The sequence below is a fragment of the Diadema setosum genome, chromosome 8 (assembly GCF_964275005.1).
Source record: "Diadema setosum chromosome 8, eeDiaSeto1, whole genome shotgun sequence".
Classification (NCBI taxonomy): Eukaryota; Metazoa; Echinodermata; class Echinoidea; order Diadematoida; family Diadematidae; genus Diadema; species Diadema setosum.
Genome location: NC_092692.1, coordinates 28,060,405 through 28,078,665, shown reverse-complemented (window position 1 = coordinate 28,078,665; position 18,261 = coordinate 28,060,405). Strand labels below are relative to the sequence as shown.

Genomic DNA, 18,261 nt, shown 5'->3' with positions numbered 1-18,261 from the left:
AATTAATGCCAACTTTCAAAGCAGTAGCACTATCCTTGCAAAAGTTATTAGAGTTGAAAGTGAAGAGTGTGGACAAGGTTTTTCAGAAATGAAAAAGGGATTCTGAAGACACACCTAATCACACTATTCTATCAAAAATGTTCGAGATAAACTGCTAAAAAAACACACTTTCCTGCCCGTTTTATGATACCAAATTTTAGCATAATGTAAAAGAAGACCTGCTCTTTCAGAAAATATGAAAAAGTCAATTTTGGCTAGGTTGACCCATTTCACTTGTTTTCAGTCCTCACGCAAAATCAGTGTGTGCGACTTTATGTTCGTTTTGAGGTGCACGGTCACATATGTTACAGGCTGTTAACTACAGTAAAGTAGGGTTCCTTTGATCATCTCATATTAAACATTCTCCATTTTAGTTTACTGTACAATGCAAGAATCCTTGGAAAAAAAAAATCTTGTTTGCTTGCTTCACCAACCATTAGTAATTTACCTTATTTATTTTTTGAAGGAAAACACAAGTAGAATTTATCACAATATTTGACTTTTACATCTGCTCAAACAGGGAATGCCCTTGAAGAGCATTCCAGACAAACAAAAACAAAACATTGTTTTTCACAGTCACAAATTGTTTAACACAGTGTTTAGAGGACAATTAAAGAGATATGTTACGTTCATGTAAAACAAGAAGGATCATTTCTAGGAATAAAAATAACCCACTGGAAGCACTACCAAGCATAACACGGAAATCAATACTGGAATCAGCATCCTTTCGTCTATCTGCCATACACACGCATGTTGCCTTTATTGTCACTACTCTGCTGCATTAGAATGACCACTTTTTCTCCAAACAAGTTTCCGTACGGGAGAGAATTTCCTTTACCAGCACACAGAGCAGCCATCATCTACCCATGACACATCTAGAGCTACATGTATGTGTACTTCCCCATTAGCAGCAACGTCAAGATGACATACAGAATGTAGAGATGTGTCTTGCACATACAGTACATGTATGTACTGGTACGCTGCTGCACAATGCACACAGAGAATATATTGAACATTTTCAGACTGTTGAATGAGAACGTTCCGACACCAAAGACTTCATTTGCACAGTTTCTATCAGCATGTCAAGAGGGATGATTTACTGCTCATCTAAAAAGCAACCAATGTTGATGTGTTCATTTACAAACAGCGGCAGTAAATCAATTTTCACAGATCATTCTGTTAGGCACGTTTCTTGACAGCCAAAGTATGAAGCCATAAGGTTTATCGTTTAAAAAAAAAAGTGACAGTACAAAAAACATACAAAGGATCCTCACTTATTCAGATATCAGGAAACATATGTATTCAAATTGTGCAAAATTGTAGTTTTGATCCCTAGAAATTAATTTCAGACAAAAATGTTCAGAAAGCATTGTCTGACACAACATTTTTTAAATCTAATGAAACCCTACCTGGCAGAATAGCATTATACATTTTTAAGTGCTCTATCTGCAATCCATACTTGTATATGTTGGAGTTTTTTGCAGCTCATCTAATTACAATGTACTGTAGTTTACATTAAAGGACAAGTCCACCTTCATATACATAAGGATTGAGAGAATGCAGTAATATTAGTAGAACACATCAGTGAAAGTTAGAGGAAAATCAGACAATCTGTTCGAAAGTTATGCATTTTTGAAGTATTTGCGCAGTCACTGCTGGATGAGAAGACTACTACAGTGTATGATGTCACATGCTTACAACGATATAAGGAAAATAAAAAGAGAAGTTCACAAAACTTTACTTTTTGAATAAAGTGCACATTTCTTCGACTTGTTACTGACGTATATCAAGGGTAATATTATTCCCCCTGTCTTCTGAAAGAGAGAAGTTGAGTGTTCTTTCGTTATGCAAGGAAAATGGAAATATGTTGAATTTTCTTTATTCTTTCTTTATATCGTTGTACTCATGTGACATCACAAGCCATAGTAGTCTTCTCATCCAGTTGTGACCGAGCAGAAACTTCAAAAATTCATAATTTTGGAATGGATTGTCCGATTTTCCTCAAACTCTCACTGATGTGTTTTACTAATATTGCTGCATTCACTAAACCCACATGTCTATGAAGGTGAACTTGTCCTTTAATGATGATACTCAGAAATGTTTATGCCACAAATACAGCCATCTAAAATTGTTTAGCCTACACATTGTGACCGTAATAAGTAAAGACATGACGAGGCCTTTAACACCATTCTTTAATTTGATGTGTGCGTACAAATATTTATACACAGAGCTCATCGACACCTGGCAAGCTCTGATATTTGCGCGGGCTGGGACTCACCATAGTAATTGCAATCAACGCTGGCGTGACAAGATAAACGGCGGGGAGCTCTCCCTTCGTCCGCACCATGTCTGCGATCCCCACGCACACATCCAGTAATGGCAAGAGAATCAGGAGGCTGGCTAGAAGCTGTTGAGAAAGGATGAAAGAGTATTCTGATCAATCACGCTTCCCTGATGCTTCATAAATATACACTTATGATATATACTGCCCTGTGGTATGCTTAATGTGATGCAGTCTTTTTCACAAGCACTAGCAATTCTTCACAACACTTCTTACCAAAAAAAAAAAAAAAGAGATAAATAAAACATTAAGAATGAAGGGCACAACTCACCTTACTGGAGGTGTAAAGCATTTACAAGTGTTCCTCTCTACATCAAAAATATGTACTTAAATAATGTACAAACAATTTTGTTCTTAGAGGAATGAAGGGCATAATTCACCATACTGAAGGCTTTATGCGAACCACAAATAAGACCAAGAGAGAATGACAGAGAAGTGAGGCATTGGGTATTTGTTCAAACATCATCTTGTCACTGCCATGAATTGGCTTCAGTTCAATGGTAGTGGCCCTGCCTGGTAGGCAGTATTAAAGAAATGCAGGTTCAAATCCCAAGACTTGTTCCTTCTTTTTCACCTGTCTTCATGATACTAAAGATGGAATAATAATTTGTAATAACAAACAAATAGCTGTGATTTTTATCTTGTTACTATGATGGCCTGATGGCTTGGAAAAACATCAGTGAATACTTTCCTCTGTAAACCCTGGCTGTGATGCATTTTCTTTCACAAACATGTAGAGAGTTCCACTACCAAGTTCTTTTTTTTTTGCAACAATTTGCCTAGTGTAGAAATTCACACAGCTGAAGTTTGTAGGTAAGTTCAAATACAAATAATGAATACACCACAGCTTGGGATGAGTTGGTACAGTACATGTACATTATTATGTACCCTGGCCTTTCAAAATGACAGCAATTACCTAATCATGGAGGCTATTGCTATTCAGGGCCAGTGGTCCTACCAGAGCATGCATTTAATATGTTACAGAATGGTTTAACCTGTAAAAACTTTATGTATCTACACAAGAAGGTATAAGAAGTATTAAATGGGAAATCAACCCAAACACCAGTATACATAAAATATGAGCAATATTACAAACGTAATAAAACACAGTCAGTAAATTTCAGGAAAATCAGACAATCCCTTAGGAAATGGTAGCACATTGCTGGATAAGAAGACTGCTGTGCAGTTCATGATGTCACCACTTAACTGCCATAAAAATGTGAAAAACAAAATGACCTTTAACATACAATGTACTAGGGTATTCAAACACATGCCTAAGGTCAGCTCTGTAGTAAATTTGCTCATCTTGCTGTTATGTAATTAACCTATTTTCTCCCAGATTTTGCAATGCATTTTCTATGTGGTTAACACATATGATGTAGCACAACCAGCCCCAGTGGGTTTAAGCATGACTGATCCAGTTTGTCTGAGACATAATCTCCCGAACAGCCATAGAGAGTATGACCAGTAGTAGCTACAGACAAGTAGCTACAGTAGGAGCAAGCTTTCATGCACGGAATGAACCTACAATGTATCTCGCTATCAAGTTACGAGTAGTAAGAAGGCCAACTTACAATACACCCATTGTGCCCCTGTGCACATCCTGGAGATCAAAATACTGTATTTATTAAGGCTTATCTTGTCTGGTGGTGCCAGGAAAAAAAAAAAAAAAAGGAAAAAAAAAAAACAACCCTAGACCCTGGGCACTATTTCTCTTGTCGATTTGTACTAATCAATGTCTTGTGGAAGTCTTGTCATGCATGTTTTATCACAACCTCCCCTCCCCCCCCCCTCCCAAAAAACCCCACAACAGACACATCTAGCAGTTAGGAATTTGCACAAGGATATAATAGCATTATATACAGATGTGAACAGGCAAGAAAATGAGACAGAGTGCTCAGCACTGTAAGGAATACCAGGTAATTCTACTATGTGGACTGTGAATTCATGAGAACTCAAAATGCTTCCCACATGGGAGGGGTATTGATGGACATTTCAAGCGGCTATACTCTTGGGCCAAGTCTGAAAAGGCTGGTGAGTCAAATTTTAGCACTGGCCTGTCCATCTACAGTAATAATGCAGGTACTATACATACGACATATTACATTCACATGTGGTCATCTAAAGCCCTTCCACTTCTTGACTGTAAGAAGAACAAAAGTACAGAGTACTTATATTAAACATATCATAAATGTCAGGGTTCCCAGCATTTCAAGAAAACAAAATTCCCTGATTTTTCACTGATGAAGTCCCCAAATTCCACTATAATCATATATAATCATAACCATACTCATTTCCAGTTTCACATGTTTTCTTTGTTGTTGCAGTAAACTATTTGCAGTTTAAAACACTGGTCATCCATTGGATGTTGTTTTGATATGCAACAAAATATAACAGAGTCTGAATGACTACTTTCAATTTTTGGGCCAATCAAAGTTCTCTGATTTGAGGCATTTTTATCAAATTCCCTGACTTCCCAGACAGGAAAAAAGTTAAATAATTTTCCCTGAATTCCCTGATGGGCCGGGAATACTGAATGTGAGCGTAAAAAGAGTAATTTTGACAAGACACTTTGACATCAAAGGGTGGCTACACTTGTAGGAAAACAATCCCAAAGGAGCTACCTTTAATATGCATTTTAAGAAGTTCTGAAGAATATATTGAATTACAGTTTCTCACTGTAAATGTCAGAAACCCAGTGAACGCACTTCCCTGTCTTCAAATACCACATTTACACGGAATTCAGTGCACACTGGAACCGTCTTCAAAAAGGGATAATACGTGTCCCTGGCATTGGGCGCGTACCTTTCATACATGTACAAAGATGACACGCCAAAAAACATACCTGCTTGATGCGATGCAGCCTGGATAGGCGTATGAAGCCCCAGTCGTGGCGAGACAAGTAGAAGAGATAGAAGGGCGCGACCAGACCGAGGAAGGCCGGCGGTATCCAGGACAACACCGTCTCCTGGAAGCATGGTGTGATGTCAGGCACGGAGGAGTTCAGCAGGGTGGGGTCCTATGGACAATAAACAGTTCATAGACACACTTTGATATCACAAGTCAAACACAGTCATGCAAATGAACAAATTCTGTGGGAGCGAATGAGAAGTAACATTGTAAAAAGGTGACAGCACTTTTGCACATGATGTGCACTCAGCAAACAGATTCTGAGGACAATTGAGTATTGTCACTCTTTACTTCATATCATAAGGCAATATCATCTATCCTGGTTTAATGATTACTTAGGTATCTTGACCTATGACCATGGCATTCTCCCTTATCACTATCGTTGAATCGGTATCACATAGGCAAACATTCTACCTATCTATCAATGGTTGCACACACAGGATCAACATGACCTGAAACTAAAAAAAGAAGAAACAAATCTTGTGTACGATGAAAATAACATGTAAAACTTCAATCACTACATTTTACATTACAGTGATTCAACTGCTGGGGAGAGTTGACTGGAATGCTGTACTCAATCTCTGTAAGTATCCATAATACAGCGTGTTTCATTCCAAAAAAAAAAAAAAAAAAAATATATATGATACATGCATATACATATTTAAACTAGAGTTCAGTGACCTTTGACTTTATAGGCTTTGATTGTAAGGGATTTTGACTATGAGCTAATTACTGCATCTTCACCAATATTTAACTTACCTGGCCAATAACCAAAAGCTATATACAGAAAGTGTTATAACAAGATGTGGGAGGGACAGTGACAGCCAATAAACATTTGTGAATGCCTCTGGCACCATTTAGGGCAGAGGTATAAAAAAAAAAATAAAAAAAAATCAAAAAAAAAATCAAAAAAAAAATCAGATCGTCTGATTTCATTCTCTATACATCTTCATTCTTTTTTTTTTTTTTTTTTTTTAAAGTTTGTCCAGTCAATCACAAAGTCCAACTGCAATGCAGTGTCAGTCCCCCCCCCCCCCTTGCATGTACATGTATTTTTTATTATTATTTTTTTTGGGGGGGGGGAACAGGGAGGGGAGCAGTGCAGAAGGTATACTGTCAGTATAAATGGACCTTTACTGAGCAAACATCATGGAAACCAACAAGAATTTAATAAAGGACATTTTTATTTTTTCAATTCTTGAAACACCTAGAAAATAAAGAAAACTCTTAATTACTTGGCTAGTTTTTCACGTTCATCTTCAATCAGAGGATCACTGCATAAAAACCAACCAACCAACCAACCAACCAACCAACCAACCAACCAACCAACCAACCAACCAACCAACCATAACTTTTATTCCCAACAAAGGTTTGTCTACTGTGCCTCTCATACTGACAGTTTTATACAATTTGAGTTTTCAAACTCCAAACAATTTTGCCGAGAATATTTCTTTATTAAAATGTGGACACAACATCCTAAAACTCCAAAGTGGTCTCACAAATTTGCAAATTTCTGAAAGTTGTTCAAGATTTGACTCCAGAGTTTTGTCCCTGTATGAACGCTTCACTCATGATAGCAGACAGGTTAAAAATAGGCACAGTAAGCCTCAGATCAACACAATGAGTCACTTCAGCAAGTACACTGATACAATACAGTGTGTACAGTGTACATGTATGTGCATGACATGCCTTGAGATTTCGAGACACCATGATATTTTGATTATTTTAAAAAAAGTGTGGACACTGCTTAAAAAATTAAAAAAAAATTGAAGTTTCATCAAAATCAAGACATGAATGAATAGTTCCCCCATTTCAATGTTTTCCACTGTATTCTTTTCTTTAGCTGGAAAACTGAATGTCCTAAGGGTTTTTCCAAGCTGTATCCATTGCTTGAATGTGTTTATCATGTGATCTACAGTGCATCCAGCATGTTCTGTATCAATCATGCATTATTTTGTATCTAGACAAAGTACAGGTTAAATCATCTATTCCACAAAAGCTCCTGACAGAATGAAAGGAAGATGAGCTTCATTAAACTCTGTTAGAAAATGAAGGATGACAAAACTTGACAATGGTGTGCCGCTCTGGTGACCTTCTGCAGTACTCCACGCTCCCCTTGTACTCAACTCTACTTCAGGACAGGAAATCATTGGGAAACAATTGGTCGGATTCGAACTCATCCCGACAATCGATAAGCACAGGAAACAACATGAACCGAACCTCCCATGCCCCGGTGAAAACAAAGACCGACAGAAAGGTTATACGTTCATAATACTCTTTAAGTTGAAATAATTCATCTGATCAAGCGGTGCAAAAATAGCGAATCAAGATACAACAATACAATTGTAGTTAATTGCATCCTCATGCATTCTGAATGAACAGTGAATAGAAAATCAAGCTGATGTAATGATTGTCTTCTACATGTTACACATGTATGAAGGGCTGCCATTTTTATATTATTCTCTATTATCATCATTTCTTGGTCCAATGGATGTACAGGGCACACACAGTAAAGACAAGCTTTCTTGAAAATCACTTTAATTATTAAAATAGTGTTTCATTTGACCCCCACAAACACACACATAAAAAATGGAATCGTCTCCAACCTCAATAAGCAATATCTCTTTTCTTCATCGCATTCACTCACGGGAACTTTATGTCTCTATTATTGATCTGTGCAAAATCACCCTACTTGGGTGAGCTCAGATTCCCCCACACTTCTTTTGGCTTGGATAGGTTACATCAAGTTTCTTTGTAAATTAAATATTGTACTCTGCCTGCTGAATGTGTGCAAGTGGTCATAAAGCACATACCTGCATGTTAATCAAACACAACCACATAATTGTTTGCTTTGTCAAACAAGCCAGAGTCAGGTAGCATAAATGTCAAGGAATAAAAATCCAAGGCCATAAAATGAACCATTAAAATGAAGTTATTGCTTTTGCTCAAATAAACTCAAACTTCCATCTTTACTTTCGAGAGCTTACCCAGATATTATTGTACATGTTACATTACAATTGCAATAGTACCCATGACAACACAGCAAAAGTTGTGACTTTTGGTCAAAATCTTCACATTTACATTTCTTGACAGGCCTCTACATCTCCCCCCCCCCCCTCAAAAAAAAAAACAAACAAAAAAAATGCCAAATAGCAAAACAAACCTACACAATTGACATGGTCAATAAAAGCACGCCACTCAGTAATGATAATTTTAATCATAGTGTAGTTGAGTCTTAATTTTTTTTTCCATCTTTTTTTTTTATTAATGTATTTTTTTTTACAGCACTAGTTTGCATAATTCTATTTTCAAAGGAAGGATACGATGCCATCTCTGGTTTATGATGCACTGATTTGAGTTGGGTTTCAATTATTGAAATGTGACTTGCTTCACAACCTCTTTTTGGTAATACTTAAGTAAAAAGTTAATACTACAGCTGTAGTCTAGTTGTCTAGTTTCTTCAGGGGGAAGGATGTAATTCTTGTCTTCTTGACTTCAGCGCAAATATATTCCAATGCTTATTTCTTGTTCACCTCATGGAATAGCAATTCAATTTGCTTTTTGAAAATCGGAATGTTACATTGTACGTATCATGAATACTTTCTTGAGGATATTGTATAAAAGTAGGCGAAGACAAAACAACAAAAAGACCTCTGCTTGGAGAACTACAGTTACATCTTCAATTTACACCTACATGTAGGCCTACAGAGGTTGTAGTTTGTATTTCCTCATGCTCTATCTTTCTTTTTTTTATCAAATGATAATCTTGGACATCAAAAGTGGGTATACTAGACAACAGGACTGTTCAAACTTGTTGATAGTTTCAGCTCGGCAATTACAATGTCATTGGTCAAAACAGTTCAGGAAATTAAAATCTGTATCCTTTAAGTACAGCCTTCAATGCAAGAACTCCCTTCCCTGGATACTTCTATGATGCTATATAACTACACGTATCTTATAACACAGTTGCATAATGTACATTTGGTAATCACATGCTGTTCAAAGTGTCTTGTGAAAAGAGTACCACCTATTTCTTGTTGTTGTTTGTTTGTTTTTTTTTTTTGGGGGGGGGGTGGTCAACATGTGATAATCACAGTTATATCAATAGCATGATCTTTCCTTTGCTCTCTTCTTAAGGTTAGCTACTGTTCACTGACCCCTTCGTCCATAAAATCTAGACTCCCTCCCTCTCTCTCTCTCTCTCTCCCTCTCTCTCTCTCTCTCTCTCGTTTTCTCTATCGCACACACGCATAATCAGAACAACAAAAGTTTGACCTACTGTAGTGGCTGCATAATCCACCACTAAATACACTAAGCCCTTAGGTAACGTAAGCTGTATGTTTGCAAGAATGTCTGAGCACACATGTAACCCAGAGTGTGAAGAGTATACTGAAAGATATCTGCTTACCAAATCAACGAGTCATGACTAGCACTTTACCAAATACTATTATTTACATAGCACTTCTGTCGCTGTTTTTTAAACATGATGTAAACATACTGCAGTGATTCAAATAAACCTAATAAAAAATTAACATGCTTTCAAAAACATACTGTCTCCAACGACACTTCGTGGCAGAGGCAAAGAGAAAAAGAAAAAAAGCATGAACACAGCACGCACATGTACAATCATTCACTCAGACAGGTTTTTAAAAAAATAGACCCCGGGGTCTCGCGCTCACCCAAGTATCGCAAGTTCATCTTCCATGTATTCTTACCTGAGAACATTGGAAACTTGGGGCAGGGGCAGCTATGAGAGCTGGGGGCATGGTATTCCATCACACTGGTAAAAATACCTGCCAAGTACATTGTACTTTATAGAAGGTTGGACTATGCAATTTAGAAAAAAAAAAGAATAAGACTTGGTTAAAGCTTCGATTCTAGAGAAGAATATTCCCTAATTTAGGAAGCTTGAGCCCCCTGGGGCCCCCAAGGAAAGCATGGTGCCCATTCAAACACTTTGGCCCGAATTCACGAAGGTGGTACAAATGAAACCATGGTTTAAACCATGGACAAAAACCATGGAGCGCCAAGTGTCGCATGGAATATTTCGTCACGAAGTCAGTCATTTCGTCGATGAAATTATCATTTTGTAACAAAATTACAACATTTTGTGACTAAATGAACATTTCGTCCACGGAATGATAATTTCGTTAACAAAACGGTCATTTTGTCGACAAAATGACCAATTTCGTAACGAAATATTCCATGCGACACTTGGCGCTCCATGGTTTTTGTCCATGGTTTAAACCATGGTTTCGTTTGTACCACCTTCGTGAATTCGGGCTTTTGAGATCCTATCCCCCTAGGAATGCTACTTGCCAAGTTTGGGGAAAGTCCATTATGTTGTTTTCATCAAGAAGATGAATATTTCAGCAAGAAGATGAAAATGTATAATTCACAATTGCAGGTCTGCATTTGAATCCTTGATTAGTGGGGGGGGGGGGGGGAAGGAGCTGAAATAGGACCATGCCAATATGGTGTCTAATGCATGGTATTTTCAGGGTTTAAAAAAATATATATCTATTAATTTTTAAATGAGTTTTTATATTGTTGTATATATCATATATATATATATATATATATATATATATATATATATGTACATGTATATAGATATATATGTATATGTACTTACAATTTATCTACAAATCATAAAACTGCATAGTAATAATCATCGCATTTTATGATGAATCATTTATGACCATTTTGAAACACTTAAATTGGTTTTCTAAGGCATTATTAAACTCCAACCAACTAGTTGGGCATCGCCTACATTGCACTATTTTGCAGGCTCTTGCATGATCGCTTGAAGGAATTATTTTTCAAAAATCACGTACAGAGACGGTGGTGGATTTCCTTGCGTAAAAGGTGAAAGATTTTACTGTTTACTCTTAATTATCAATACAGTAAAATTCTGCCTCCTTAAGCCTCTGCATTCAGATCCAGATTCTGTCAACATTTAAAGATTGCTGGCAGGTCACAACCAGGTGGAATAATGGCATCAAACTCATAACTTGATGGGTTTGTACTCTACAGCAAAGCCAGGTTGTCCAGACTAATTTCAAAACTGTCTTTAATAGTCAGTAGTTGTGTAGACACTGGATGCATCTATTTACTTAGGATTATTAAACTATTCCAAGGTTTCCCAGTAATATGCATGATTATGATTACAGTATATATATACACATCTTGATTAGTTATCTTGTAACAAAATTTTGGAGGCTGTTCCAACAGTGCAGTAGATCAATGGTATCTGTCTCTTCACGGTGGTCTTCTTACATGTATCTGACGTTAGGACACGTACTGTATGGTCATCACCGGTCAGCCCTTTGTTTCAACGGAGGGCTGACCATACACATGCATGTAGTAAATGTACATGTCCCAACATCAGATACGACGCCCATTGTGATCGTGAAGAGACAGATACCATCGGCATCGGTCTATTCCAACAGGAACTCCTTTCAAAGGGGTGAAAAGTCTTTCCTACCCATAATTCTGAGCCACAGAATTTCTGCCATGATGTGTCTCCTGATCCTGTGTCTTCCATCTCAACAAGTTCCACACTGTCTCTTCCTCCACCCAAGTCCAAGATCTGCTCTTGCTTTCTTTATTTTCACAGCTCAAAGCAGACGATGCTGCAATTTGACGATCAGTGCCAATTACAAGGACAAGCTGATTGACGCAGCAAGTTGTGGCACAATTTTACTTCTTACACCTCACCTGTGGGACTATCACTGCACTGATCAGCATCAGTAAATTTTATCACTATCATGGAGCACTATCGTGACTATGCGGTACTAGACCACTACCACCATCTCGACTCTGTGGCACGGCATCTGTACCATCCTGGGATAGTTCCAAGGAGCTGCTGAAAGGGATACTTCTAAGTTCTAGGTTCAAGGTTCAAGGCACTAGCTACTTGCAGACGACGCACTCTAGATTCTAGATCTAATAATATGCCGTAAGTGTAGCAGGGCCCGGGCAGGGTTCTACAACAATCGAAATCTACACAACAGTTGCATCATTCTTAGCCCGCCTCGACAAGTGATGACAGCGACGTGATACAGATTTGCTCAAGCATCCGTTCCAGAAATTAGACATTTACGCATAGGGTCTATACCGAAATATTCCGTCGTTAAATAGCATTAAAAATAGAACCACTGTCGGTGAAGTGTGGGTGGGAGAAGCGCGAACGACGTTATGACCCGAACTGGAGTCGAACTCGAGGATCGGGAATGGACAGCGTACTCTACCAACGAGAGACGTAGACCACCACGGCTACAGCTCGCCCGAGCGGCTAGCGGTGTGATGTCCCAGCCCCAGTCAGAGGATGGAAACGTGCATGCAGCTGCTGGCTGGCTGTCGAATCATCCGAGTTGCTGTTGTAAAGAGACAGACCAGCAGCATAGGAATAAGTAACCGTATACTTGAAGGTCACATCAAGAGCTGTAAGGCTTTCTGCATTTGTCTGCCACCTGAACGATAGAAATTGCGACAGCGGAGTCATTCCGGCGGCTCTTCCACATTAGTATGCAAAATGTTTCAGTACCGTAACAAAAGATGTATACACTGCATACTGTATATACTGTGTGGTCTACCGTACCCGACCACGTCGCCGCGCGGACCAAAGAGCATGGTTCGGACACACAGAATACATAACAGACGTATGTAGACGGCACGCAATGAATGGCGAGCGTCAGTTACGTGGTAGAGCCCAAAAGGCGGCGCCCTTGAATCAATTCCTAGCATCTATGACAACTTGTCGCTGATGACAAGTTTTATGAAACGGGCCCCCAGGTCAGTGCCCAGGGTCCAAAACAAAGCACACGTATAGCTGTATTTCTCTTTGGTCCAAAAGCAAAAACAAAGTGTAGCGTGTGCTGTGTCTGACGAGGTAACTCTGTGATTATATATATATATATATATATATATATATATATATATATATATATATATATATATATATATATATATATATATATATATATATATATATATATATATATATATATATATTTATTAAGATAAATCTTTGTTTTAAATGTCACTTTTTTATGTTTTTCATTCAAATGTTTCACCTACTATCTCGTCTTTAACATCAAAGGTCGTATGGATCATGATGATAATTATAAATCATTGCAAAGCATAGGCAAACGTTGCATAATAATTTTAGTACACGTATGGTTTGAGATAGTGAAAGGAAAATAGGAGGTTTCGTTATACAACACTCGTATATCTACATCCATTGCCACAAGCGCGAGAGTGAATCACATGATTTTATGCAGTTAGAGACAAATGATAAATTTCAATTTTTGTTCACCCCCATCATTTCAAAGCGTCACCTCCGATAGTCTTTTTGGAATGTTGCATTACAGCAAAAAGGTATACCCAAAGAATGAAAGAAATGCAATTTTACAGGGACTTGTAGAAAAAGAAGTCTTCCCTTACGGTGTTCATAACTTTTACAACCCATATCACCGTCAATCAAACGCCCTTTATTAAAGGCGTCATAATATTTAAACCAAATTCTTTATTTACGTATGATTAGTCTATTTACACTGTTTTTGTTTTTGTTTTGTTTTTTACATTCATGCATCATTTACGATATAATACATAATTATTTATGTCTGTGGAAAGCTTCTGATTTTTTTTTTTTTTTTTTTTGTGATTTCAGTTATTGTACACAGACGCCATCAAGGCCGGGAAAGTTGTAAGCTTGGCAAAATAATAAGTGCGGGAAAGCCATGTTCTCGATATCTATATTGTACGATTTACGAATGTACTTTGTCTTGAGAGTAGGCCTATTCCCTTCAATGAATAAAACTATAGCAGTCAGCTCTATCTACCCATAGTATTATCAAGAATCTCGAAATTAGGCAGAGCATTTTGTTTAAAACTGTTATCTATACAAAAATATTTAACAAGAATGTGGGGGAAAAGAATAACGGCTTAAACCTTTTATTTTGTCTTGTGGTCTTGTGCTCATACTTTACCTCCGAATTCAATGAAATCCAAATTTTAACAGTTATTGAAAACGTCTTGAAAAATCAAACTATTCTCTCAACTATTTACACGATTGTCTTTATCCTTTCGAAAGCTGGCGCTCTATCGGTATCCAACCACCGGCCACAGAGTTTTCCGTTGAGTCTCAAACATGCCAGCATTTTGATGTACAGGAGTTGAAAATACCTCACGTGTATAGCTCTTTCAACCAATCACATGATGTATACACTTTTTAATCCAAATAAAACTATTTATAATGATGTAATATAAATGATCTGATATGATATAAAGTATGCACTTTGATATATAACTATAATACTAATGTGATATATTAGAATGTAATATAATAGAGCATGTTCTTGAATGCTTTTTCTATAAATAGTAAAGCTGTGTACGACATGTATAAAAGCCTCAGTAGTTTTATTTTAATACTGAGGCCGAAGGCCGAAATAATTATGCAGTTGATCGAATAAACGAATCTCTAGATACACGGAGTCGTCATTCATTGATTAAAAAGTCTCTGAACAAAGACAGATGGAGAAATGAAGTGTGTGTTTGTGTGTTACAACAATGTATTTATGAATGTGTGACAGATGAAGAGAGAGAGAGAGAGAGAGAGAGAGGGGAGAGAGAAATCTATTTTAATAGTGATTTTCCTGTCTTGCTCCTGATCACTTATCATTCATGAGGTCGAATTACCTTTGTTTTCCATAATGCAATAACTTGTTGCAATGACGATCATTTTATTTATTTCATTTTACATTCATTTTTCACATTTCTCATGACACGACCTTAGCAAGTGCAAAGTCACAGGACACAATAATGAATGAGCAGTGGCCTACATGGAATTTCGTTTCTGACAAGTAAAACAGAGCAAAAGGGTCGTATACATACAGACCAAAGAACTTATAATGAGTGAGGGGGAGGAGGAGAGAAATGTCTTTCACATAAACTCAGTCGTTCATAAAACATTATACGAGTACTTATCATAGAGGTTACACTCCGTTTCCGAAGATTCATTAATTCGAAAGTGAAATATAGTTCGTTTGTCCAAAAATGAAAAAAAAAAATAGTTATTCTGAAGGTTCGTTAATCCAAGAAGGAAATTAGGTGCAGGATTCCGAAAGTTCGTTTGCGCACACTCTTTTTCTTTTCTTTTTTTTTTTCTCATTTTCGGATTACCGAACTTTCGGAATAACGAATATCGTCCAACAAAATCATCACAACAAATAATGTACTGCATTTCAAGCAGGTACGCGATGGTATAAACACATAAGAATGATAGATCAAGGTGCCTGTCTTCGGTTGATATAGTTCAAGAAATATAAGATTTCAAGGGCTTCAACAATGAAGGATTGTTCGCTCTTGGTCCCTTTAAGTCGCATTAACTTCCCTTAAGTGCAATTCCAACCCATGTTAAGATTGACTTTGTCGTAGGTCCATCTGTCCAATGGTTGACTTTGAGCTATATGAAGCAAAAGCAAGCAAACAAAATGGAGTCATCAGTTTAATTGAAAGGCTGTGGAAATCATCAGAGATCTATACCTTTATCCGAGTGGCGAATTTGGCTTATATAATATGCACGTGTTGTTATATCCGTAGGATGTGAACTTGCAACTGATACTTTTGGATTGTAAGTGTATTAAAAAGTTACTCGTCAAATATGATTACAGAGATAGACATTTTCTGTTCGATATGATTTGAATTTACAATTTTAGAAAAAGTTGCGTGTAAATATATGGAAGACTTTGAAGGTTATAACCTTAAATCCTTGTAATTATGTAAGGCATATACCATACAAATATTTGTTACATCACTGATTCATAAATATTACGTGAAATTTCAAAATGCCAGTTAGGTGCAATTTTGCTAAAACATCACAACCCCTTTTTGGTCTGATTTACAGCCAACTGAAATTTTTGTGGTTTTGCACTTTTAGCAAATTGATTGATGCTCTCGAGAAGTAATAGTTTGATTTGGTGAACCGATATGTTGACACAGTTGGTCATAGTGTAAAGTATAACTGTTATAGCTTGCAGGCGCAGTGCCAGAATGATCTATATAAGACACAGTGACCCTGAATGAGGGCGCTATCACCATTTAGAAAATGAACATCATGCACTCTGTCAAGTCATGAAACTCATTTCATTTTTATATAGATAGTGACGTAAGACTATGCAACCACTAGTACTCTAATGTTCGGGAATTCCGTCATCATCTTTTTCTTTTCAATAAAAAGGAAAGAACAGCTCTTGGCATTGTAGAAATAAGAATGAAAAATAAAGTTTACGTGTAGAGTATATTACTACTTTCGAATATGTAATTTAGTTTATTCAATTTGTGTCTATGTTCTTGTTGATATTGTCCTTGTTTTGGTTATAAATATGTACTCTTGTACTCGTATTCTTTTTCCCTAAAATGGGAGAATGATGAACTTTTCCAGGCACCAACTTTCCATTCATCTCGTTCTTTAGATGCACGTGGAGCCCTATCTCTGAAGACTTGAGTAATTAGTGTTATTGTTTTCGACTATTATACGTAAGCATAATCCTATATAGTTGTCTTGAGTTAATTACATCGAGAGGGTAAATCCTTGAGAATGACGGTTTCATGAAAAAAAGAAACAAATTTATGCTATAGATTTAATGACTTCAATTCAATTTCAATTTCAATTTCAATTCAATTAATTTATTTCATTCTCAGTTTCCTTGGCAAAACATAACACGAGGTAAATCGGAAAATCCATCATAAGTATATATATATATACAGTACAAAGTGCGAAGGATAATCAATAGTCAACAAACTAATAGAAATGCATACGGGAAAATACAAAGTTGTATTTTGAGGAGAAAAAAAAAGAGAACTGAGAGGTCCACTAAAAGCTTCCTCACTGCGCGGCTAAAGAGTTTGATCGTAAAACGGGGTAGTCATTTTCAAACATTAGTACAAGTTAAACATTAAACAAGTAAGTCGACTATTAGATAAAGTAAATCAAAACCTTTGAAATGATAACTCACTTGTTGAATGTTATATGCACATCGCAACCAACACAATGTTGACTCATACAGATTAATATTTTCTTTAATGTTATGTACTTTTGATAATGACATTGATATCGTATTGCTGTATATCTCTTATATGTCTATCATGTCTATGTAACGTGTATGCATGCAAACAAAACAAATTTCCAGAAACGGACAATAAAACTGAAATGAATTGAATTGAATTGAATGATAAACAGAATGATGAGTGGATCGGTGAGAATTGGATGCTCAGATTAACTTTGGAACTGTTAAAATAAACGAGACCATCCAATTCTCACTGGTCCATATGAAATTATATAGGCCTAGTACATCATTCGTTTTATATAAAAGACCAGTAAATTCAAGAAATTCAACTTTTTACATGGATCAGCAAAAATCAATGCACGATAATTTGACCAATCAGATTGCAGAGTTCTAAAGCCAATTTTATAACAAGGATTATTCTTGGAGTTATGATGGTTCATGGTCCATAACTTAGGTAACTAGGCGGAGGGGAGTGTGTCCCTAATTGTCATTTTTTTATTTATACATTTGCACGTGAGCGCATTATAGCTGTGTGAAATGTAAATAATGTGCGTGACTTCATAAAACAAAGTAGGTAAACAAAAAAGTAATTATGTATTCAGGCGCTCCGCGATTGCCTGTAAAACTCTTTGGTATTGTAGTTCACTGTATTCAATCTTGTGATAAAAGTTAAGTTAATAGAAGTAACACACAACGCAATTAATACATTAAAAGGAATGCCTAAAAATATACTGTACGCACCAATCTTCGATGCAAGAGCCTGTGTGTGTGTGAGTGTGTGTGTGTGTGTGTGTGTGTGTGTGTGTGTGTGTGTGTGTGTGTGTGCGTGTGTGCAGGGGGGCATTTCATAAAACATTTCGTCCGACAGGTTTGTCGGACAAATTTGCTCTCAGCCAATCA

At 36.9% G+C, this 18,261-nt stretch overlaps 1 protein-coding gene across 1 annotated transcript in view; it reads right to left on the bottom strand.

Annotated features, from left to right (window-relative positions):
• Window positions 1-11,990, bottom strand: part of LOC140232179 (multidrug resistance-associated protein 1-like) — a 57,667-nt gene extending 45,677 nt beyond the window's left edge. Inside the window, exons 1-3 of the mRNA XM_072312318.1 lie at window positions 11,778-11,990; window positions 5,226-5,399; window positions 2,318-2,446 (exon numbers count right to left, since the gene is read on the bottom strand). Coding sequence (XP_072168419.1) covers window positions 2,318-2,446; window positions 5,226-5,399; window positions 11,778-11,837 — 363 coding nt within the window. The 5' untranslated portion in view covers window positions 11,838-11,990. The remainder of the gene's footprint in view (window positions 1-2,317; window positions 2,447-5,225; window positions 5,400-11,777) is intronic.
• Between the last annotated feature and the right edge of the window lie 6,271 nt (window positions 11,991-18,261).